At 38.3% G+C, this 26,993-nt stretch overlaps 1 protein-coding gene across 3 annotated transcripts in view; it reads right to left on the bottom strand.

The window, feature by feature from the left end:
* The window catches only part of slc2a15a (solute carrier family 2 member 15a), a 52,577-nt gene that overhangs the window by 19,658 nt on the left and 5,926 nt on the right, over positions 1-26,993 (bottom strand). For all 3 annotated transcript variants that reach the window (XM_030440965.1, XM_030440966.1, XM_030440967.1), the window contains 5 exons: positions 23,200-23,360; positions 11,932-12,056; positions 9,881-10,026; positions 9,195-9,327; positions 6,226-6,413 (listed from right to left, as the gene is read on the bottom strand). In XM_030440965.1, coding sequence (XP_030296825.1) covers positions 6,226-6,413; positions 9,195-9,327; positions 9,881-10,026; positions 11,932-12,056; positions 23,200-23,360 — 753 coding nt within the window. The remainder of the gene's footprint in view (positions 1-6,225; positions 6,414-9,194; positions 9,328-9,880; positions 10,027-11,931; positions 12,057-23,199; positions 23,361-26,993) is intronic.

Here is a 26,993-nt window from a genome sequence, read left to right on the forward strand (position 1 = left end):
CCCCACTAGTGCACATCTGGCTGTATACAGTCCACTCTAAAACTATTGGAACAGCGAGGCCAATTCCTTTTTTTTGGCTGTACACTGAAAACATTTGGGGTTGACATCAAAAGATGAAAGAGACAAGAGATCAGCATTTCAGCTTTCATTTCCAGGTATCTACATCTAGGTCTGTTAAAAAACAGAGGATAGCATCATTTGTAACAGAACACAACATTTTTAGGTGAAAAAAAAGTAGTCCAAAACATTCCACTTCTTTCCCCTGATGAACTCCTTGGCTGTTTTGGTAGTATATTTTAGATTGTTGTTTTGCTGCATGATGAAGGATCACCTGATCAGTTTGGTTTCATCTCTCTTTAAATTGGCAGACAAAAAGTTTATGACTCCTGAGTTTATTTTTCTGCTGCCATCACGTGTTACATTATCAATGAAGATCAATGAGCCCATCCAAGAAGAAACCATTAAAGCCCAAGCCATGATATCACCTCCACCTTTTTTCACAAATAAGCTTGTGTGTTTGGGATCATGACCAGATCCTTTTTTCTCCGCACATTACAGAAGAAAGGCTAATCTTTTTCTCATCAGTCCAGAAAAACTTTGTCCCAGAACTGATCAGCCTCATCTCTGTACTTTCTGACAAATTCAATCTGGCCATTCTATTCTTATTGCTAATGAGTGGTTTTCATCTTCTGGTGCGCCCTCTGTACTTTTGTTCCCGAAGTCTTCTATGCAATGTATTGTGATACACTTCCCTTGGGAGGTTGCTGGTGACGTCACTGACAGTTGTTTTAGGGGTTTTCTTTACAGCTCTCACAATGTTTTGTCTGACCAATCTGGCAACTGCTGATGTTTTCCTTCATCTACCAGTATAACATCAGTTGCTGAGTACATAAGTGGTTTTCATCATCTTCAGGACATTCCAAATGGTTGTACAGGCTATGGCCAATGTTTTTGAAATAGCTCTGATTGATTTTCCATCTTCTCTTAGCGTCAGAATTGCTTGCCTTCCTCCTATAAACAGCTCTCTGGTTGGTTACACATTTTTAACTATGAATGCAGTCTGTAAAGGCAAAAACCCATAGCTGAAACTGAGAGATGATATTCAGTGCTATTTATTGTCTGAATAATCAATGTAATGGGACATACCTGTGCAGCAAAAAACAGCGGGCAGTCACATGTTCCAATAATTTTGCTCACTTAAAAAAGGGTGGGTTCAAACAAATCTATGTTCCAAGTTAACAGATTTACAAAAACACCAGACATTTGGTAAACTTTGTAATAAATGGAAAAACAAGAAAGGCTTTTTATGTTGACGATAAGTGAAATTAAACATTACAACCCGCTGCAAAGGCTTTTGTGCCAGCTTGTAGCAGTCCAATTGTTTGACCTGCTATTTTTTTTGTTTGGGCTGATTTTCCTTATGACTGATTGTACAGGATTCAGAGCACCTGTGCGCAGGTGAGGAGACTGACTCCTGATTGAGGAGTGGAAGCAGCTTGGGGCATTTACCTCCCAGCCAGTCAATCAATCTGCCCCATTCTGAATTGCTCCCTGAATTATTGAGAACATTATTCCCCCTTAGAGTGCCAGCTGGTAAACTCTGGTCTATTTAGGCCCCATTTTGTTTTTCTGATTGCCCACATCTTTCTTGAGGGAACCTCATTAGACCCTAGCCCCTTTACGCCTTCAGTTTGCCATTTTATTCCCCTAGGGCTTGTAGGAGCAGATTTGTTTATTAAATCTGGAAGAGGCATTTGTTATTTATACAAGCTTTACACAAATTTAGATTACAAGGGCTGCCAAGGTATGCGTGCTTACACAAACCTAAGTTTGTTACACCAATAGAATGAGCTGTTCTCAGAATTTAGTATCAATGTATGCCCCTAAAACCTTGATTTAGCAATTATTGTGTAAGAAAAGACTACAGCAGTGAAACTTGAATGGTGAAATACGGGTAAATAAATACATCTATAGTAGTAAATATTTTAGTCCTTACAATTTTAACAAAAATGAATTTGCAATGAAACAAATGGAATATATAAAATAAATAACAAAAAACAAACTAGATCAATGTCCTTACCCTACAGTGTTTTGTTTTTTTTCCCAACCACGTTTACCAGGGGGATATGTTTGTGGCATGATTAGGGCCCTATGATTTCCGCGATCACGGAATCGCGGACGGAATCGCGGAATTGGCAGATTAAAATGGAATCTACTTTTTAACACGGAATACCGCTGAATTTGACATAATTTCACTGAAATGTTGTTCTTGTGTGGAAGAGGAACGTTTGTCTGGGGAAAACTGCACGGGGGGAACCAAATCTGGGTGGCACAACAAGTCATCGCCGCCCCCCTCCCCACAGACTGAGCTCCCCCGTCAAAACAATGTAAGCATGGCGAAGCGGCAGCTCACGGCTCCGTCTTTGTCGACGTAAAAGCTGAGAAACTTGACATTAACCCCTCAGTACAGAGCCGAGCAGTTCCCGAACGACTTGTATGTGTCAGGTGAACTGTTGTTTTGCAAAGAAGCAGACCTGAGAAATCGTAATTAAAGGTGTATGTAACGTTAATGCGTTAGAGTTAGCCACCTGTCCGATTTATAGTATCGGCATATAATACCAGAGTGACTGTTAACTGCTGCTAACAGTAGCTGCTGTTAGCTAGCTAGCCCCGTTAGCCACAGCCCTGTTAGCTGACTCTGCCTGGGCTGGGAGGCTTTTCTGGATCTGCCTGAGAGCTGACCATGTTTTTATTCAATGAAACCCATAAAAACACAAAATATACTACTGTATGAAGAATCAAATGTTTTTGATGCACTTTACTGTACTTTACGGTACAGTATTGAGGAAATATGTTTGTCACCTCAATTAATTTAAGGTAATTTCTATTTAATTTGTGTACATTTTAGTCATTTACATTAAAAACAGACTGTTTTTGGTAGTATAATAAGAGTAAATCTGGATTCACAAAAATCAAAACAGAAAAAACGGAATTCCCAAAAATTAAAACGGAAAAAACGGAATTAGGGAAAAAATTAAACGGATTTTATAGGGCCCTACATGATGAATGAAGTTTGCGGCTGATCACATGGACAAAAAAAAGTCCTCTCAAGGGAAGGTCTGTGGTTAGATAAAACAAAAATGGAGAGTTGATGGAATATGTTTGGAGGACGGAAGGTGAGGCCTTTAACCCCAAGAAAACCATACCTACTGTTGAGCATGTTGGTGGTAGTATCATGCTTTGGGGCTGTTTTGCTGCAAATGGATCTGGTGCTTCAAAGAAAGTAAATGGAATAATGAAAAAGGAGGATTATCTCCCAATTCTTCAGGAAAAACCTAAACTCATAAGCATAAGATTGGGTCTTAGGTGGTTGGGAAGATTGGGAAAAGTGGTAAAAGAATGGCTAAATCAGGCTGGAATTGAGTTTTGTCTTGAACCCCATTGAGAACATGTGGACTATGCTGAAGAAACAAGTCCATTCCAGGAAACCAACACATTTGGTTGAACTTCACCTATCCTGTCAAGAAGAGTGGAAAATGTAGCCCGAGGTCTGTCAGAAGTGTGTGGCTGGCGATCAAAAGTACCACATTGAGATGAAAACAGCCAGGAGAATGCATGAATGTTTTTTGTGACAAAGTAGTTTGTGTTCCACTCCATTCCATCACAAAAAAGAAATCATCGAAACTGAAAACTGCCTTGATAAACATGTTGTTTACAAATGTATGTTAACTTTTGACCAGGATCGTAACCTGTAACCAGTTTGGCTGAAGAAATGATAAAAATGTTCTCAGCGTACTGTGGCATGCTTTCAAAAGACAGAAAAAACAGACTGTATAGCTGATACAGTGTCACTACACAGAGACAGCAAACATCTGACACTCAATTCACTGTGAGGTTTTACGGAGCACTGGACACAGCAGACGGTGAGAGGCACACATATATATATATATATATATACATACATACACACACACACACACACACACACACACACACACACACACACACACACAATCGTGTTTCCATCAGATGTCAAAGGATGTCATTTTTTCTTATATATACATATATAAAATTTTATGGAGACCTAGCCTATATTATCATCCTCAGTCTCTCAAGTATTGCTTTTCCTCACAATCATCATACCGTCACCATGGACACAAAAATCAACTTAATTCTCATCCTCATCATTGATTATGTTGATTGATTATTTTTCCCACCATCATATAACCTTAACCCTCCTCACCCTTAGCGCTGCTGTCAGTATGTGCATGTATCAGGACTGTGCCACTGTGTTTTAGGTAGAGCTAATTAGCAACTTAAAATACAGCCTGGAGAAGGGTGTGCTAATGAGTTCAGTTCCAGTGCTTACAGTGTGCACTTTTTGGGCTGGGCACCCTGGTAATCATCAGATAATTAATGAATCTCCAGAGCAATAATCAGAGGGAGAATTTGGCATGTGGAAGTGGGGAACTTAAGCCCAGAGCTAACTAGTTTTATGGGAGACTGTATTAAATGCTTAACTGAAATAAAAGAAACAGCATAAGCGTATCTGTAGCTGTATGCCTCAGATTTATTTTAGTTATTATCTAATTGAGATATAAGGACTGCTTTGGTCAAGAAAAATGGACATTCAAACCATGCAACTCAAAAGCTTTGACCTTTTCTCACTTGTCATCCACTGGATACACAACTTCCAAAGTGACAAATCACAAACTAGAAGGGTCGGCACAGCAACATTTCCACCTGTCACCACCAATTCCTGAGTCCCATAAAGCTATATCCACAATCCATTCCTCTACACCAATGGGTACTCAATTAAGTTTCAAAGAGGTCCAGAGAAGATTTCCTCAAACGAAGGTCATAAAGTCTAACTTGCATTACCATTCAGAGCTATATTTAGTACACTGAAGTAGCCTAGTAGTTGTAATAACTTCTGTTTGTTGTCAACAACTGACAGCAACTTAAATTAAGTGCAATTCTTTGATTGAAATGGAGAGATTATAAAAAAGGACTGAATTTAAAAAATAAAAACTGTCAAGTTATTCTTTTTCTCCTTGTCTTTAAAAAGTGTATTTATATATATACTATATATTATATATATTTAATATATATATATAATATATATAATATATATATATATATAATATATATATTTAATATATATATATATATATATATATATATATATATATATATATATATATATATATATATATATATATACATATAGACTCGACGTACTTCAATGGTAACTCGTTTCATGTCGACAGTACGTGCAGATAACTTTTGTCCTATTGACAGAACCATCTGGCAGTGTTTTGAAAGTAAATTTGCCGTTCATAAGTCCTTTCTCCATTTACTTTCACTTTCGCTTTCGCTTTTCAGTCTACCGTGTTTTTCCCGAACGCCAACCCTGCTTCTTCTTCTTTTGATTCCCTCTCTTATTCTTCTGCCACCCTCTGGAACTACAGATGCCATCAATGGCCATAAATCAAACACTCTTGGTTTTTTTTTAATACCGAGCGTTAATCGCGCGTTAAAAAAATGAACGGCGTTAAGAGGATGTTGCGTTAACGAGTTATCAACGCGTTAAAGTTGACAGCCCTAATATATATATATATATATATATATAGTTTGGTTGAATATATACAGATAAAGATAATCGTGTATTTCTTCATCTACTATCCCCACACTAAAATCTATTGAAGAGAACAAAGAGATTTGACTATGGCTTGAGATTTCAAAACCATGACTTGAGACCTGCAAAACAATGACATTGTCTCACTTCAGGCATACAAATGGTTTGAGTTGTGGAGCTGAGTGAGTATAGCAGTACCATGGTTATTAATAATTACAGATGAGACACAACTGAGACACATTGGCTGTGAATTAAATTACTTGCCAAAAGAGTCTGAATTGACATTGTCCCGTCAAATATTTTTAAAGACCAAATGCTTTGTTAGTTGTGACTAATGGGGTCCTTTCTAGTGACAAACCAACGGATAATTAGCCAACTCTGCAGTTATCCTCAGCTCTCCAGAGCCATCCCTTTCTTTCTTTTTTTCATACACAGCACATTTTCTAATTTTGCATATTTCATTTAGGGGAAACACCCAAGGAAGAAACCGTGGCGAAAACGTTGGACTTACTAAAAACTCATTTGAAAAAAGACCACCAAACCTCCACTCCGTCTGTGTATACATCACTTCATTTCAAAGTCCTCACCGCATCGATGCCAGACAGCTGCATGCCGATGTTGATGACCACCACACTCAGCACCTGCAGGCGGACTGAGTCGTCCAGCAACAGTTTCCATACTGACAGTGTCTCCACTGACGACAGAGAGCGCTGCTCCTCCTGCATCTCCTCAATCTCAGCCTGGATGTTACACTTGGTTCTATACCACTTCAGGGCTGAGAGTCAGGATAGGGAGCAGAATGGTTATAGCACATCATGGAAACATACAAAAAGGACATCTGAAACACAGGTTACAGCTTTGTCCCTACTTGTGGTTTGCAATGCCAAAGTATTGTGAGGTCAGTTTGTAGGTCTATCCACCAGTCATCAGCACCTTTAATTTAGGAGTTTGCCGCGAGGGTTAATTCTTGGCACAATCTAATTTCCTGTTCACCTTACTAAGCAGCTGGATTTGCAAGATCATGATCATCATCTCGCAAATCCATCTTGCCAGGCTCCAAGGTGCTTCACGCAGCAGGTGAACCAATCAGTGTCCTTTTAGAAACTACTAGTTGCTTGAGACTGCAGCTATGGGTGTGACAACCAGCAAGAGAGTCTATTGTTTGTTTGAAAACAACAATGGCCGTTCCTCAAGAGGTTAGCATAGATGCTGATATAGCATAAGTTATATCAGATCTGTAGAGTATATTTCAATGAAAAAAGGGCAAATAACAACACTTAAGGCTTTTCTCAGCAGAAAATATGTTTTCATTCTCGATAAAATAAAAATGCTTGTGTTACATGTGGGCCTGTGCTGGTTGTTCTCTCGCTCCCACTGCCTGTTCTCTCTCTTTCCCTCTGTTGCTCTCTGGGGCCCTCTCTTCCTTTGTCTGTGTTTTTAATACAAAGATACACCTGTCCAAGTGTTATTAATTACCTGATGACAGCATTTAAGGAGGACTGAGTGATTGTCTCACTTTCACTGCGTGGCTGACTCAGGGATTTCCCCTTCTTTTGTTTATTTCAGCTGGGATATCCAACGTTTTTTGGATGATACTTTGTTTGTGCTCTTGATTTCAAAATAAAACTTTGGTTCAACCAGCGAATCTGTCTGTTAGAGGGTCTGTAACATATTTGGGGGTATCCTGGATGTACCCCCAAAAATGATACAGACCAAAGAAGGTTAGAGATCCCAGCTGAAATAAAAAAAAAAGGGATAGAAATTAATCTAACCCTAAATGAACCAAAGAAAACTGAAAACTGGACTACTGCTGATCTCCAAACTAAAAACAAACTAACAAAACAAAACCCTAGCACTGAAAAATTGCATGGGGGGTTGGGGGGGTCAACAAGGACACAAAGGGAAAAATATCCCCCTTCTGTTGTGAGCTTGGCAGTGGCTCCAGAGAGAGAGAGAGACAATCACCCGATCCTCCGTAAATGCTGTCATCAGGTAATAAATAACACCTGGACAGGTGTATCCTCCTAAAAGATAACAACACAGACAAAGGAAGAGAGGGCACCACAGAGCAGCAGAGGGAGAGAGAGAGAGAGAGAACAGGCAGAGGGAGAAAGAAAATAACCGGTTGGACAGCCCAATAGATGTGCTAGGTATCCTTATACCTTGAAACATGAAGCATGTTACAAGACAAAACATTGATAGAAAGCTAGAAATAGTTGAGCGGATAGGAATATAAAAGTTCTGAGAATGACTTATTTTACCTTTGTATGGAAAAACAGCAGTAATAAAATTGTTAGTAATGCCTTAGTTTATCAACACCAAGTAGCCACAACTTTTTTAAAAAGCTGACGTGAAGCTAATAACTTTGATCATCTTGCTGCAATGCAAGGTTCAGCTGTAAAACCTTGAGTCCCGACCTCTGGGGGTGTCCTGTGGTGTCTGCCACCACTGGACACTCCCAGCTGATCCTTTGAGTCTGTGGGGTTGCAACATGGGGCCTCAATGGGTTAGACTTGTTCTAGGATTTTCCAAAGATCCGCTTGATTGTATTGAATTCTGGAGAATTTGGAGACCGGGCTCACATCATGAGCTTGTTGTCCCATAAATTGTCTTATTCATGAGCAATTTTATTGGTGGCAGGCCTTACTATCCTGCTGGGGAGGGTCACTGCCATCAGAGAGTTCCATTGCCATAAGATGGAGTACTTGGACTGCAACAAAGTTTGGGCGGGTGGTGCATATCAAATGGCATCCACATGAATGCAAGGACCCAAGGTTTCCCAGAACAACATTGCATTGTAACGGGAGAACCAATGCTGTTCACTTCACCTAACAGTGGCTTTAGTGTCTTGGCCAGGACACTCTTGTAAAAGAGATTTTTAATCTCAATGAGTCTTTTTTCATGGTTAAATAAAGGTTAAATAAAAAAAATAATAATAATGTTTTGGCTGATTGGTGTATATTCTCATGGCGTAACCCTCACCAGGAAATACATTTATGAACAAAAGCTTTTTATGGGACGGTAAGCCTGACAAGATCAAAATAACTGTACAATAATCATAAATATGGTGGTCTCAATTGTTGACATATGTGTACATACATTTATTTCTAATCCACAATGATTTTCAGCAGAGTTATTAATGTCTGCTCATCCCCTATTCTAAAAAGAACTCTATCTGTTCCTTCAGTTAACTCCTTTCTAACTTGGAATATTAAATCATTTTTCATACTTATCAGGATTACATAGCCAGCTGGTTTAATTTCCACTATAATCAACCTGAATCTAGCAAAGAAATCTAAAGCCTAGAGTTACTGTATATTATTAACATATTAATTATTATTGTCTGTGACTATTTGCATAAAGTCAACTCTGTACATCTATGCCACAAATATGTAGCACTGACACACAACAGTATTTCTCTTTTAAAAGTAATGATGCATTGAACTTAGACAACTGCTATGGTATAATATTCAAAATATGTTACAATTAAACTTTTATTAACAATGAATTTAATGTAGCCTCCCTTGTTGATGTGAAGCAGTACTACAACACTAACCTGTAATGGTGGCGTGGACATTGCGCTTTTCAATCAGCAGGTACCTGGGGCTCTCTGGAAACCATGGCAACAGCATCAACTGAATGAAGGTGGGGACCACCACCACTGAAAGAAAGAGGGGCCAATGCTCCTCCTGCGACAGATCCAACAGATGCTTAGAATATTAGAGCAACATTGATGATGTATGGGACACTATCTTATAAAAAAAAGATGATGATGCAAAATGTCATGTTGGCATTGGCATTGGTGGCAGTTTTATTTCACAGTTAAAGCCTACTTTGTTTGTCAATGGTAAGGACATTATCTGGATAAGTCAAATCTATGGTGGCCACTTAAGGACATCCCAGGTTGGACTCAAGTCTACCTAAATCAGTCCAAGATGTGCTTTGTCAAGTATGGTAACACTAGTCACAATTGTTGTGTATGGGGGAAAGCCTGATTTTGGTTTCATGCCTTCTATTGCTCTTCTATCACCATGACCTGGGCTATTACAATAGTAGGTGCAGTTTAAAATAATTAAAATAGACACATTTACAAGTTTTTAAAAAAATCTGAGTTTCAGCTTTCATTCAGCTTAGTTAGAGACAATTTTTTTTTTTCCATTCATAACCACACAGTCACATGGATTTGCAGCAGTCCTCTCCACATACCAGGTTGTTGTTACAGTAGTAAGCAGTGTTGAATACCTTTCCTAGAAGCTCATGTAGGCCGAGGATTTGGGCGGTGAAGACTCCAGTGCCAATAAAGATACTTGGCACGAGACCCAGGAAGCCTCGCAGGTTCTTAGGAGCTATCTCACCGAGGTACATTGGTACTACACTTAGAGAGATGCCTGCAGAAGAAGAAAGGTGAATGTAATAATGCAGTGATTTACTTAACGATAAATTGTTTTATAAAGATTTTTGTGTATTTTAACTACAGTGTGAAATCACATGGGATCTGCAAGCGAACCGAGCAAATAAAGAGACACGACAAGGAAAGTACAATATGTGGACGCTTGAATAAAACATGCGGATGCCTGAATGTTAAATCAATATTACAAAACCCAATTCTATCTGCAGGACGTTTGAAACTGAGGGGGCAGAATGTTTTCTAATTCAACGTGTTAATCATCTGCCCTCTGAAATAAAAGCAAAAAAAGCATTACTGTGTGTTTTAGTTTTGTAATGGTTAGTAAACTAGGTGATCATCGGAGATACAAAGGAGCAATATTTGCGAAGAATCAGCTGCCTGTCTAATTTATATTCAAAATAATGGTGCAACATATCACAAGAGTAACCGGTAACTGCTGCTAGCTGTAGCTGCCATTAGATATTTTAGCCTAATCAGCCGTGCATCTAGCAGTCCAGACTGAGAGCTTGGAGGGACAGGGAAATGTTGGTGTTTTCATAACTAGCACATGAATGTTGAACTACGATAGACTGTAGCTAGCTTGTAAGCATGCTAACTTAAGTAGATGTCTCTGTGACACGACACATACAACTATTATGTCTGCACGTTCTGTTGATAATTTTTTTAACATTTTTAACTTTTACATATTGCACCTTTAAGTCTGTTGCTTACAAAGTAATAGCTTCTGCCCTCTCTTTAGCAAAAATGTCATTGATCTTATTAGATGTGAGAATCTGCTGCTTGTTAATGAAAGACCTTTGGGTTGTGAGCTGTTGATTGATCATTTGAAGATATGACATTATTTGCTGAAGACATTTTTCATTATTATCTTACATTCTTTAGACTTTAAACTGATAAATCAACAGAATAATATAGACACTTGACAACAGAAATTACAGCAAGTGGCAGCCTTCTGTTTACCTGTATCAAGAATTCAAATGCTTGCTGTCACTGCTTAACTATAGTACTTTTCACACAGAGATTCAGCATTTGGTCATTTCATACAGCATTCCAGCTTTGCCGTATCAAAAGAGGCGTGCTAGTACACATCATAATATTGAGATAATGACTGAGTGTTTTTTGACAGGTTTCCAAATGGCCCATGTAGGGCCATTTTTTAATACAAGACAAAGTTACATTTTTTTGGCACAGCAGGTAAATGCTGTGACAAGTTAAGCGAGTGTTCAGGTAAAGTTAAGCACACACAGAAGGAAGAGATTGAGAGCACAGTCTGAAAGTGCAGTGAATAAGAGTTTCTTAAGTTTGTCCTCTAACAAACTCTTACTCATAAGTTAAACTGAGGGAGAGAGATTTTAACTGCACATTAAAATAGATAATAGTAAAATGCAAATGCATTTATTGTTCACAGAATATAATTTTGTTTGCTCAAATGAAATTGTGTTTTGCTTGTGTATAATTTCTCCTAAAAATAAAATTCATGTGCTTGAGTAATACATTTTTCTCTGCTCCAAATCATCCATTGATCCTTCAGGAATGTGGCACAAATATAATGCCATACCCATTCCTCCACTGTAACTTACACACAGATGGCGAGGTGGATTATTTGTGCAACAAGCTGCAGGAATTGAAGGTCTAGCTCATGGTCAGAGTGTCCGTTTATTCCAAAGCTGTTGGATAAGGAGGACATCAGTTCTCTATGCAGACCAGTCAAGGAGCTGGCTTTGTGCACAGGGACAAACAGTGGTGTCTCCGTACATTTGGCTACTTGGTTTACATGCCCCACTTCATACAGCAGCAAATGGATTTCCCCCTCGGATAATAAATCTAAGTCCAAGACTCAGTGTGCAGTGGATACACAGCTAGGTTGGTGCATATGTGTGTGTACCTGAGTGAATTCCTGTGATGAAGCGGCCAAAGATGACCATCTCAGGTGAATTACAGATCCGGCTGAAGCCCATGAGTGAACCAGCAATAAACACCAGCACTGTTGTATTTACCACTGTGCCTTTCCTGAAAGTACACACACACACACACACACACACACACACACACACACACACACACACACGCACACACAGACACACAATGAATATACATAAAACACATATGGTGTGTAGAGGTTTGTGAAATAGAAACGACAGAACCAGCATATGGTCGATAGTAGTAACCCCTCCCTTGATATGCACAGTCATTGACACACATACAGTATATACACTTGTAAATCAGGTTTAACCATAAAACACTAACGTCTCACAAGGTTTGCCATAAAACTGTGATAAGACATAAAACACTGCTGAAGACACTGATCCGCCTGTAAATGGGATTAAAAACTGCTCTTTTTTCATTTACATTAAAAGGTCCAAGAAGTCATTCTATCAAGTTTGAGATGAATAGAGCTTGCATCTGATGTGCACTGGAAAAAAAAAATAATAAAAAAAAGACTTTGCTCTGCATTTTGAAAACAACTACACTTTTAAAGAGCAGGGTGGTATGAGATGATGCTGGTGCACTCTGAATGATGACAGTGCGCCAAAGGGAGGTGGAAGGTATCAGCAGCTCTGATACAGAGGGCAAAGGAATGATTGCTAGAAGGCCCTGATCTAGTGGCTTTTGTGCCAGTGTGTGTTTGTGAGTTTGGGTTTCTGTCTGAGTACCTTATTTCCTGATCTTGTGCTACACCTTTCATTTTGCTATATTATACATTGCATTATGCCAACCAAACTGAAGAAAGGGTTGTTCAACTTGCATTTAGTTTATACTATACAATTTCTCTAAAACATCTTTTAATCTTATATGATAAGCTGTCTTCAAATTTCAAAATTCAAATTTCCGCACTAACTAAAAAACTTAAGAGTAAATTGTCATTCTTTTATCGCAATAGAGCTTGTTTTACTTTAAAATGTAGAAAACAACTTGTTCAGGCCACTTTTTTACCTGTTCTAGATTATGCTGATGTCATCTATATGCATGCTGCTCTCTAAACTTTGAAGTGTATCATTCTGCACTTTGTTTTATTTCAGGTGATGGGTTTAGAACTCATCATTGTGTTCTTAATGACAGAGTTGGATGGCCATCTTTATCTGTAAGGAGGGAACAGCACTGCATGATTTTTATATACAAGGCCCTGCTGCATGTTTCATCTGACTATCTCATTGGAACTTGTAATTTGTACACTCGTTCACAAGAGTCCTTGATTTTATACATCATCATGCTTTTCAGGTCTATGCCCCTCATAAGTGGAATGACTTACAGCATGCTCTTAAACTAAAAATTCTTATTTCTTTAAAGTGTTTCAAGTGCCTATTGTTCAATGTTCTGCAGTCTGATTGTAATTGTAATTTATGATCATATTGTGTATGTGTTTTCATCTATTTTGTACTCAGGGCGTCATTGGAAAGAGAGCTTGCTCTCAATTTAACTTTCCTGGTTAAATAAAGGAGGCATTCATTCATTCATTCATTATAGCATAACACTTTTTAATCTTGAGGGATGTAAAGTCTGCTGGTCTCTATCAGGTCGAGATGACTCATACTCAAAGTAATAATGTTTCATTCAAAATAGAAAGCCTTGCCTCCTGAAAAAAGGTGCAATAACAGCCAAGGACCGTTACAGTGTGTGTCAGAGAATTTTGTTGTGGACCTCCAGGGCTTTCTACACAGCTTCAGTCAAATCAAATCAGTAAGATTTAGATATTCTGTTAATATGCATTCATTTTACTGAGCTGTTACCCAGTTTATCTGCCAGTAAGCAACTTGAGCCAGTTAATATTAATGCAGATGTTAGCGAGCTACTATTCACTAAGCAAACAAACATTAGCCCCTTAATAGCTTTTAAAACCTTATCTGTAACTTGTGCAAAAATATGTGCTGTTGAATAAGATAATATGAACAGTCTTAAACTTCTTTTTTTCTCCTCTTTTGATTTATGACTGCATTTTAAGGTGGTTGATAATAACTTGGATGGTAATGTCAAAATGTCTAATTGTCTCAAAAGCTTCACCAAGTAGTTAGACAAGTAAGGTAAACAAAATGAATTCCAAGGAAACAATTACTTTAGAAATTGTCATTCAGTCATAATGACAACAAAGACATCACTGTGAAATTAACTGGCTATTGTAACAATCAATAATTTCCTCCAGCTCACTAAATTTGATAGTAGCTGGATGGTATTAAATGTTTGCAAGTTTATATGCATAACTACATCAATGCTGTATGGTATTAATTTTATTTTTTTGTATGTCTGTTATCCAGATAAAAGCTGAATTTGTGTATTGCCACCATCTACTGTATTCCAGATGTACAACCTCACAAGTTGCTGAAGATATCTGTTAAGAAGGGACAGAGAGCCAAAACACCAGAGAGCATTATGGCAGCCATGGCTAATATAGGAGTGCATTCTGAAGAAAATAACACTGTAGTGTTGCTGGACACATTGCTGCTAATACAGGTGCACCTCAATAAATTAGGAAATAAACTTGTGGAAAAGTTTATTCATTTGAGTAATTCAATTTAAAAAGTGAAACTCATTTATTATATAGATTCATTACACCCAAAGTGAAATATTTCAGCCTTTATTTGGTTATTTATTTGGATTATTAAGCCTTATAGTTCATGAAAACCCACAATTCAGTATCCCAGAAAGGGTGCATATTGTAAAAAAGTTCAATATTGTAGACCGTATCAGCCATTTAACTCAAAACACCTGCAACGTACAATCATGGAGAACACTGCTGACTTGACAGTTGTGCAGAAGACAGTCATTGACACCCTCCACAAAGGTAAGCCTCATAAGGTCATTGCAAAAGAAGCTAGCTGTTCACAGAGTGCTGTATCCAAGCACATTCATAGAAATTTTAATAGAAGGGAGACCTGTGGTAGGAAAAGGCGCACAATCAACAGGGTTAAGCCTAGCCTTAAGAGGACTGTCAAGCGGAGGCTGTTCAAAAATGTGTGGGAGCTTCACAAGGAGTGGACCATTGTCTTTTTTTTTTCCCGTTAATTATTTTTTTTTTTTCCATCAACATGACAAGTTTTTCCTCACTCGAATCAAGGGTCTAAGGACAGAGGATGTTGTTCACTGTACAGATTGTAAAGCCCATTGAGGCATTTTGCATTTCATTTGGAAAGGTCCCAGAGTCTGGAGGAAGAGTGGAGAGGCACAAAATCCAGTGATGCCCCTCCAGTGTGAAGTTTCCACGGTCAATGATGATTCGAGGAGCCATGTTATCAGCTGGTGTTGGTCCACTGTGTTTTTATCAAGTCAATAGTCAACGCAGCCGCTTACCAGGACATTTTAGAGCACTTTATGCTGCTGTCACATTCCAGGCTAGGACCCACCCTCCTTAGTCAGTGACCTGGCTGGCCTGCGTAATCCACGTCAGGTTTGCCTCATCCGCCTGGGCTCTTAAACCACACTGGGACTGACAGTCTTCACCAGATTATCACATCTGTTTCCCGGGAGTCTTGCTCATGTATTGCTATTACTTGGATCTTTCTACCTTCTGACCTAAGCCTGTTTTTGACTCTGATTTTTGTCTGATGATCTTGGAAACCTTTGCTCTGTCTGCCAATCCGTTGCCAACCTGTTTCTGTTCAATCACGTGAGTCTAGCCAAGCCCATTGTACTGCTGCCTGTGCTCTCCCTACCTGCCCGTGTACCGACTTCTACCTGTGTTTTGACTCCTGGATTTTAGCCACTACCCCGACTGTACCTCTGCTCTGCTCCGCTCAACACTGCTTGCCTGTTTATTGACCACTTTTGCCTGTCTGTTTGACACCAGATTTTTGCCTGAGCCCTGCCTGTACTTTTGCCGGGATTTTGGGGATTTTTTTGTTTGAATTTTCCTCTGTGGCCTGTGCCTGGCCTGAACTGTCTCTGTTGTTTTGCATTATAATCAAATATCCTAACTGTCATTCTGCTCCCGAGTCTGCTTCTGGGTCCACAATCTTTTCTGGCCTCACCGGCCCTGACCGCTGCCTTCTGCTGACAAGCTTTATGGAGATGCTGATTTCATTTTCTCCCATAATCATCAAGATGAAACAAATAAAGGCTTGAAATATTTCACTTTGTGTGTGATTCATCCACTATATATACGAGTTTCACTTTCTTAATTGAATTACTGAAGTAAATGAACTCTTCCATGATATTCTAATTTATTGAGATGCACCTTTATGTGTAACAAATAATCATTCTAACCTGCTGTTTTTTGTTTGTTTGTTTTTTGTCATCTCTGTATCGACCAGGGTGATAATGTTTCAGACGAGAGGCATGGGACTTAGTACAATCTTTACTAGATCTACTATGTGTACTACAGGTTTTGTCTATTTTTTAAGGTTCAGTATTTTGAGATTTTATGCGTCCTCTCTTGTCAATCTCTAAAACATCACTGGTTAAATATCTGTTCCCTGTTACTACCACTACATTCCTGTGACCATAATGTTATGAAGAGATAAGGAGACAAAATACAAAGTCGAAGTTCCTAGCAAAAATACATTCTTAAGGCACTGTCTAAGTCACGGATAAGGTCCGACGAGGTGTCAGTAAACAGGAATTACGGGAGACATTGTAGTCCGCTCAGCGATGAGCCAGAAAGCTAACGCTATGCTAGCAAGATTCAAAGTCAATAACATTGCGATCAATATCAAGATTTTCACAAACAAATGATTGGCTTTGTGTAAAGTTACTGTGGCCGCAGCCCGAAGTAGAGGTCTGAACAGCGAACGGGATGTGAGATTCTTTGCATTTCAGTAAGTTTAGAGGGGAAGTGTACTTTCTGCAGCTTGTGTGTTACAGTTGCCATCCTGTGGTGTTCAGAGGATAAGGCACTGAAGGACTTACAGACTGATAGTGGAAATAAAATATTCAGATTTGATACGCCAGCTAGCGCATTAATTTACAGCGGTGAACAGACAATTTGACTGGAGCTACTTAGTGGGTGACCATATATCAGGGATTAATGGACACCCTGCAGCCAATCAGAATAGAGTATTCCCCCAGACCATAGTATAATATAGTATATTACTGAGCCTTCAGTAATCCTACTCAGTAAAAATAGTGGGTACTTTCAAAATGATGCTTTGTAACTAAAAAGTTCATGTTGTGACTTCATCACTTAAAAGACTATGACTATGACTCATCACTTAAAAGACTATGACTATGTGTATATGGCCTGTGAGTGTCGTTCATGTTGTGTTTTTGTATGTACACATTCCTGACTCTATGACTTAATTGTTGAATGCTGACATTTATCTCATCTTGTCTCATTTTGTCAATGTAGGTTCTACAGGTTATAGGCAAGATGCTCTCATCCAGGGATCTATTGAACAGGCTTTTTGTCGAAGGAACCAGGGTGATGGTAATTTTTGGGTCAGCCTACAAAAATATGTCATCACTTCACCACTCTGTTGGATTGTAGTTAAGATCATCTCACATGGATTTGGAATGTTTGATACCTTCTTTGTGCTTTTTAGGTTTTCTTTGCTGGTATAGTTGTCCATTTTAGACATGTTATAGACCTCCGCTTCTCCCTTTTGTTTGATGTTCATTTTTGCTCCCCTAATATTTCCTGCAGGGTTCTTGCTTGCCGCTGCAGAACTGCAGTGTTTTTAATGAATGCTCTTCATATAAAAAAAAACAGTGCCATGAAAAAAATATATGTAAAATAGACTAAGTTATAACTTGTATTTGCATCACATTACTGCTTCATTAACCACTTTATTAGCTTTTAGTATTCTATATGTAAACAGCCATTTCTATTGACGTCTTTTTTATTTTAGCTATGCTAAGTTAGTCAATTAAAATGCCCTCCCACTTACATCACATTTTCTAATGAATAGTTTTAAGCCTTTGGATTTTCATAAGTCAAAGCAAACAGCAGGCCTCTACTGATACTCAAACAGTGAATGAAAACACATCTGTGTATGTGTACCACATCTGTGGAGGCCCCTGTAAGGATGTTACCATGGACTTAGAAGACTTTGGACATGCTCAAAGGGAAAACATGTGGCGCCATCTTGTGGCAGACACAGTGTAATTTTTGTATTTCACTATCATTACATTGGGTTACTTGCAAAATTGTCAGACAATGAGCTCGAGGCAAGATTCTTGAAGAGAGGTAGAGCTGAGTGTGCCCAGTGAGAGTGTGCCCAGAACAACTTTCACATTCAAATCAATGTAACATGTAATGCATTAACCAAAAGCATGTGTATGTATAGTCTATCTGTTGCCAACACAAAGATCAGTTACTGAAAAATGTTCAATTAACGTTGAATAAGGGGACATAAATTATCTATGGCATTAATAAAGTTTAAAGTGGTATTAGAGTTGTTTGATTTTTGCTCATTTTCAAGGTTTACTTTCCATGGGTACACAACAACCTGATGTGTATATAACAACTACTATTTAAAAGTAATACACTTTCATTTTTCATTCAAATCATGAACACGCATGTAGCAACTAATAATGTAATAATGGCTCAAAGTCCAAAATCAGCACTGAGGGCTGCCGAGGGGAAATATCTCCTGCTTATGTCAAATTGTACTTGTTCCACAAAAGAAGTCTGATGAGGAATTAGTGATCTACAGACATCTTTATTGAGAAATCATTTATAGAATTTAGGGCACCTTTTTTCTTCAGAAAGTGATACTTAAAGGAGAACTTCGGTCGATTTAAACATGCAGCTTCATTGCTCAAGCTACCCTTGACTTGCCAGTACCGAAGACACGAACACATTTGGTCCAACCATTACAGAGCTCCGTGAATGGAGATTTAGCATTGACAGCTAACAGCATGGGGTCAGAAGGTTACACTGTGTTTTTTTTTCTTCTTTTTTTTTAAATTCAAATTTTTATAACATTTAACAACAAAAGAAAACACATACATTGGGAAAGAAGAAAAGGATTGAGAGAAAAACAAAAAAAGACAATAAACAAATATATGTGTATACATACATACATACATATATATACATACACATACATACACATATATACATACACACATACACAATACAATAAATACCAAGTAGTAATTAAAAAACAACAAAAAAAACAAAAACAGTTTGGTCTGAATGTATGTGTGTATGTGTGCAAGTGCGCACATATGGCGTATGTGAATGTATCATGTACACATCATCTGTCCTACATCAGACTATTAAAGCACTTCGTCACCTTGTCAATATATCCAAAATATTCTCTATTCCACCTCTCCAAGTTGCCATTAGCCACTAGTGTAAGCCTCTCCATTTCAAATACTTGTTCTATTGTTTCATACCACAAATGCAATTCTGGTGTTTTAATTTGTTGCAATATCCTGGTCAGCTGCTTCAGTGCAGTTAGGCGCAACATACGCTTGCGTAACCCTTACGCTTCTTTAATTTTGTCTTATGATGCATGTTGATACCCAACCAGTTTTCTAATGTCAGGGATTCCTTAATGTCAAGAATATCTTTTAGGACTTTCTCTACCTCTTCCCAGTAAGACTTTATTACCGGGCATGTAAAAAAAATATGCGTATAATTTGCTTTACTTTCCCCACATCCTCTCCAACAACCAGATCCTGTTACAGAAGAGATCCTTCCAGTGATCTGTGGAGTCATGAAAAATCTCAGACTTATTTTCCATGCAAACTCTTTCCAATGTTTTGACTGTGTAGTTCCAAAATTTTCCTTCAAAGATTTTCTCCAGGCTTCCTCTGAGATATTTATGGATAACTCTTTTTCCCATTTTTCTTTTACTTTACTTTCCACAATTGTTAATTTTTGCAATATTCTGTATATACATGAAAGTTTCATCCTACCTTTATTTCGGTTTTCTACCAAATGTTTATATAATTCATTTCCATTTTTCTCACTTTCTAAATTTTTCTTAATATAACTTCTTATCTGGAGATATTTAAAGAAATGTTTTTGCTCCAGACCATACCTAGAAGCCATGGCTTCATATGTGTTTATTGTATTCTCAGTGAGAAATTGTGAGAATGAAATGAATCCCTTACCAGCCCAAGAATGTAAAATCTTATCACTTCGATTTGGTATAAAGTCTGGGTCATGCAGCATTTCTCTGAGATGTACATTCTCACTCTGTATTTTAAATTTTTTGCACAGTCGTCTCCAGTTCCTTACAGTATTTCCTATACAGAATAGATGTAGCTGTTGTTTTTGACTCTCTTTCCTTAAAAAAGGTAATGTTCCAATTAACCCTGTTGCCAACTCGTTCTCTATATTTATCCACTTTATCTGTGTGTCACCTTCCATCCACTTCATTATTGTTGCAATTTGTGTTGCATAATAATAATTTTGTATATTCGGGAGGCCTAGCCCTCCTTCGTCTTTATGTTGAGTTAGTATTTTAAATTTAACTCTATGTTTTTTATTATTCCAAATAAAGTTTGCAATAATTTTATTCCAAGTATTAAAGCAGGTCTCTGGTAAAATAAGAGGCAATGCTTGAAGTAAGAAAAGAAGTTGTGGAAGTATCATCATTTTAATCGTTTCTACTCTACTATATATCCCGTCTGGTATTCATTTCCACTTATTTAAATCATGCCTTATCTTTCTTTCCAAAGTGCAGTAGTTGTTTTTATATAATTCATTCAAATTTGTACTAATGGAAATACCTAAATATTTTATAATATCTGTGTCCCATTTAAACTTATAACGTTCTTTAATAACTTGATTTATCTGTGTTCCAATACTGAGGGATTCACATTTATCTTCATTTATTCTATATCCTGATACTGTGCTATATTCTTCAATCTCCTTCCATAAGTGTTGTATTGCGCTTTCAGGCGAAGTTAGATAGATAATTATATCATCTGCATATAGTGCTAATTTATGTATTTCTTTCCCTATCTTCATCCCTTTAATATTTTCGTTTTGTCTTATGGCTATTGCCAGCACCTCAATATATATAGCAAATAATAACGGAGAGAGAGGATCTCCTTGTCGAGTGCCTCTTTGGATGCTAAATTTCCTTAACAGGGTACCATTTGTTTTGACTATAGACACAGGTTTACTATAAAGTACTTGTAACCATTGGCAAAATGTGTCATCCATACCAAAGCTGTTAATTGTTTCAAACATAAAAGGCCAACTAACTAAATCAAAAGCTTTTTCAGCATCTAATGTCATCAATAATAGCTCTTCCTTCTCTCTTTGTGCATAATCAATTATATTCAGTGTTCGTCTAATATTATCAGCCAGGAATCTTCCTGGAATAAATCTGCATTGGTCGGGATTAATTTTATCTATAACTGTATCTTTTAGCCTGTTCGTTAATATTGATGATATTACCTTATGATCCGTGTTGAGTAGTGATACAGGTCTATATGATGCACATTTTGTAGCATCCTTCCCTTCTTTATGTATCAATGTTACTATTGATGATGACCATGTTTGAGCCCACTTTCTTGTATCTAGTGCATACCTGTATGCTCTAATCAGTAGCGGACTTAATTGATCTTTAAAAGCTTTGTAGAATTCATTTGTAAAACCATCGTCACCTGGAGATTTCCCATTTTTCAACCCCCGTATTTGCTTATGTACTTCTTCTGCCGTTATTGGTTTAGTGAACTTTTCGTTATTTACTTGTTACTTTTGGTAGCTCCAGTTTTCTTAAATATGTCCGAATTTGTTCGCGATCTGCACTTGCCTCTGCCCTATACAGTTTTTCATAGTAACTAGCAAATTCTTCTACAATCTGGTCCTTGTCAGTTATTATTCTAGCTTGTTCTGGTTTTAAATTTGTAATATGCACTTTCTTTATTTGTTTCTTAAGTTTGTAAGCCAGTATTTTTAAGGACTTTGGCCCACCATCATAAGTTTCCTGCTTTGCAAACGTCATTAACTTTTCAATCTCAAACGTACGTATTTTTTCTAATTGTGTCAGTTTTTGTTTTAATTGTAGCTTATCTTCCTTGCTATTCGTTTTACTGTGTCTATTATCTATTGTTTTTATATCCGACACTGCGTTTTAAGCGTCTTAACATGCTCCACATCTCACACCAAAAGTTATGCAACATCAGCAGACACCTTACAACACAGCACTGTATCGTGTATGACTCAAAATGAATAAAAAAGTAGTTAAAACAGTGTGTTTGTGCAAGCAGCTACATACTAATTTGTTGACATCCGTGTGTTCCGGTAGCTAGACCAAACTAGTCAATCCGTCGAGCGTGCACTTAACAGGCTATTGTAAGGCTCATGGCTCATGACAGGCTGTAACATGGACATGTACATTATGAACAGAAACACGAAAATGCTGGAATATGTTTCCGTCTCCGCCAGTGAGGGAGTAAGCGCACGCTCGACGGATTGACTAGTTTGGCCTAGCTACCAGAAGGCAAGGATGTCAACAAACAGGTAAGTAGCTCCTTGCACAAACACACTGTTTTAACTACTTTTTTATTCATTTTGAGTCATACACGCTACAGTGCTGTGTTGTAAGGTGTCTGCTGATGTTGCATAACTTTTGGTGTGAGATGTGGAGCATGTTAAGACGTTTAAAACACAGTGTAAAGTTCTGACCCCATGCTGTTAGCTGTAAACGCTAAATCTCTGTTCACGGAGCTCTGTAACGGTTGGACCAAATGTGTTCGTGTTTTCGGTACTGGCAATTCAAGGGTAGCTTGAGCAATGAAGCTGCATGTTTAAATTGACCGAAGTTCTCCTTTAAAGAGTACTTACAAGCCATAAGATCAAAGATTGTAAGGAAAAAACAATTGCTTTGAGCAATACCCTGCTTTATTTATTCATTTCCAAACTTCCCACAGGGCACTGTAGGGTGGCAGTTGAAGTGACTCTGGAAAGTTGTTATATAATCCACATTTCTCAGGTCAAACCTGAGTAGTTTATGTATGTGGCAGGAAGTGCAGTTAGCATGGGGGGTTAACTCAGCCAGCAATTGTGTCTACTTGCATCAGTATGAATGCCATGACTCAGGCTTTACGATCAGAACATTGCATTGCAAAGAGATATGATTATCTCTTTGCAGTGTCATTCACTTTATCAGTCAGTTAACTTAATGTGTTAAAACCACTTGGTGAAAGTTAAGGAAAGACTTTTGTCATTGTATGTTAGTTAACAAACATTAACTATTAAAATTATAATTAAATCTAGAATCCTCTACCGAACAATCAGTGATAATAAATGTCTTACCTGCCGAAGCGAGTAACCAGCATGCCCACGATGAGGGAGCCCAGCAGACCTCCAACAGCGAAGACAGACACAGTGAGAGAGTACATCAGGGTCAGGGTCTCCCCACTTAGTCCTGTTCCATTACGACGCAGCGCTGTCTTGTTGTAGAAGTCCTTAATGTACTGAGGTGTTATGGGGAAAGAATATTTCAGAATTGTTGATATACCAAAGTTTTGATGTCAGTTCAAAAGCTAAGGGGTCTGCCATGTCATACTTTGTAGTGTTAAAAATAAAGTAATCATAACTGTCTGTAATGTGCACTGACTTCCTCATTATCAGGTGAAGTGGCTTTTTAACATTTAACATTCTTCTTGTGTGCCTGACAGACAACAGTCACATATACACATCCTGTTTAAAGCCCCTGTACAGACTTTTCACTTAGTGTTGATTTTGGCAGCCCCGGTGGACAAAAGCGGTGGTGTTTTGACGGAATGAAGACCGCATTTCCCATGAGCCCTAGCGGCCACTATCGTGAAGACGTTTGTCTGGCTGGCGCGTGTAGATTTGTTTTGGAAACGTCGGGAAGAAGACGGGACTTGCTTTGAAAACTTTTTTTTTTTAGCAGCTATCTACAGCGTGCATATGGATGAGGTAATGTGTCTATTTGTATTTCTATGTAATATAATATGCCGCCGGTGAAACAAAGTAATGTTAAAACTTGTATCTAAGTTCTCTCTAAGTAATTGAATCATGCCTTGACCTGGACAAATGAGAATTTACACAGACATACATCTAAGTTCAGTAAGCCTACAACCAACAGTTTAGATAACTCGGTAGTAGAACTGTTTAGTTTAGTTGTCAACTTACCTTAGTAATATTTTATTGTCAGTGCAATAACCCAGCATTGGAAAAAACTGCAGTAGCATTGCCAACATAATATCTTACGTTGTAAGCTAACTGTATTACCGTGATGTCTGTGACATAGGCTAAACATGCAAAGACTGCACTATTGTCACTGTGTGTAATGCTGCTGTTGCACTGCAATTTCCCAGCTATATATATTACCCACTATTGCTACAGAGCTAGCGTTACAGCAAAAGTCACAGTGATTGTGATGGATGTTTTGTTCTAAGAAACTGAATCATTCATAATGACAGAGGATATTACCGATGCATTGTTGCAGGTCGGTTGGGCTGATACACACAGCTGAAATGGATGCGTGATCTAAGACGTTTGTTGTCGTTTTTACGAGTGTAGTATCTAGAGCTAATCTAGTGGTAACGTTAGCAAGCTTTGTTTTAACAGTATAAATTCATGTATTGCTGTAAACTACATCCCGCAATACATTTTATAAATGAAATAAAATTTACATACCTGTCTAGGAGGAATCGGGCAAATTCTGGATCCGACTTGAATCCCTTCAAGCCCCACAACTCTCTCCATCTCTCGAAAGGAATCGCCAATTTTTATCCGTATTTACCCCTAGCTCGATCGGATTCCCTCTCGGCCTTTCATTGGTCTTCGGTTCGAATTATTTTTCTTTTCATTGTCTCATTATCAGCCATGACAAAAGTTTTAGCTCGGTTAGCACTGGCTAGCGTAGCAACAAAACAGATATGCTGAGTGTTGTCAGTTCCGGTCTGACTGCCGTAAATCGTTTCGTCAGTGGTCCGACCCGACCAAGGCCTTTCAGAGGTATAGAATTAGACTACTTAGAAAAAGCGTATCTTCACGCTGATGGGCTCATTTGCTGTTGTAGGTAACAGAGACACATCAGCAGAAACCAGAGACTTTTGCATATCCAGTTAAAAACTCTGTACAGAGGCTTTAAATAACTAAAGCTGGCATTTTTATTGAAAGGACAAACATGAAAGAATAAACTACAGAGGAACATGATTATTTTGTGATATTTGTATCTAAATTTTGATGATGATTTTGATGCATTTTACTTTGAAAAGCTTCAAAGTCTGTTCAGGTTACAACTGACACCATAATTCAGAATACAGTTATCACACTGTTATTAGGGTGTCTACTTGAAGATTTTTCGAAAAGGCCTGTTTATATGTTAAAAAACAGAATGTCCATGTGACACTCATAAGCAGTAATACCACAGACGGACTGAGAGTAATCCAAAGTCTGATTGTTTACACAGAATTTCTCTTTCTCCTGGTTCCAGCTCAGCAAACAGGGTGACGTATGATTCAGGAACTGGATTCACTAAAGTACAGTTACTTGTCAGTTAATAGTTTCAGTTTGTTCCTGTCATGTAATAGCATCCATTCTGGTCACAGAGAATTCCATTAATTTGTTATAAAGCATTTCTCGTTGTGGCTGCACTGTGGATATTTCTCCTTTCATCTCTCATGTTGTGAAGACTCTTAATTTGTAACATGATAACCAGTGCACAGCAGGAAACATGTAGATCGTTGGAATAAAAAAGTTATCAGAGCCTTCAGTACGAGGACCCTATGTTTTCTGTAGGTTCAACATGTTCGTCTGTGGAAAGAAGCACATGTTTGGCGGCCTAAACGTACCCCAAAACTTACCAAACTCTGCACACACCTCACATCTGGTGAAAAACTCTATGAGTCAACATTATTGGGTTTGGGTGTGGCCAGGGGACTCCATAGCGCCCCCTGTGACCAAAAACTTTTTTTCATCATCTTTGAATTTGCAGAAATCATCGATATAGCCAGAAATTTACTTAGAATTTTTTGCCCCAACAGGAAGTTGTCCGATATTAATTTTTCAGACACTGTTTAGAGGACTTCATGATATTTACAGACTCAAAAAAATTTAGCACGTAGGATCAAACTCATGAGTACTTTAATTTGATACCACAACTGCTCTCAGGTGTGGCAGAACAGCTCAGTCGCGCCCCCTAATGGATTTTCACATTTTGTACATACAGACAAACTCCTACATTTGCCAAAGTTTGCACATTCATCACGAGTCAAAAACAACGATATCTGTGAGGGTCTGGGCCTTTTCGGTTCCAAATGGCTCTACAGCGCTTCCTGGAAGATTTCAAGCTTCAAGCCCCACGTCCTACATGCATATAAATTCACAACATTTGGTATGCACTTGTATCATGACCAAATGCAAAAAAAACCCTGTTGGACTGAGGGTATGGGTCCAACAGGGTTTTTGAAGTCTGCTATTTTGATTGAGATTTTGCCACCAATTGGAGCTATTTCTCCGCTTCGTACTTTTGGTGCTTTTTCTTATTGATCACATGTGCCTTGCAAAAGCGCTTTACTTTGCATTACAAGTCAACATCATCTATTTATACAGTAAAGTCATCATAGCCAGCTGCAGTCACTGCCTCAAAAAGCCCTGAGGCTCAAATCTTGTCAAACAAACCAACAGACACTGATACCTTCCCGAAGCAGCGCCTTGAAGTCCATCACAGGGCTCCATGTCAATTTCACAGAGCAACTGCATTAAGCCTCAGAAGCAGGAAGATCTGCATTCATAGTACATGAGTCCAAGCAGGATATGACTGAATTCACTGTCTTAGTGAAAAATGATCAGAGATTTGGGCTGCAGCATCATATCCCTTGCCTCTGATAGGAGAGGGTTTGGCGCAGTTTCAATACACTTTTTAAAAACCATGCTCATGGGCTAGAGAGCAGCCGAAGAGGGAGGTAGCGTTTTTTAAACCCCCCCCAGAGGCATACATTTTCTATGGTGAAGCAAAAAAGCAGACATAAATCTGTCCCATATTGCAATCACAGAACAGACCAAAATTACCTGCTTTTAGCCAACTCCTCAACGCCTTCAAGTTGTTGTTTGGCCATATTGTGGTAATTTGA

Source organism: Sparus aurata, chromosome 15 (genome assembly GCF_900880675.1).
Source record: "Sparus aurata chromosome 15, fSpaAur1.1, whole genome shotgun sequence".
In the NCBI taxonomy this organism is placed as follows: Eukaryota; Metazoa; Chordata; class Actinopteri; order Spariformes; family Sparidae; genus Sparus; species Sparus aurata.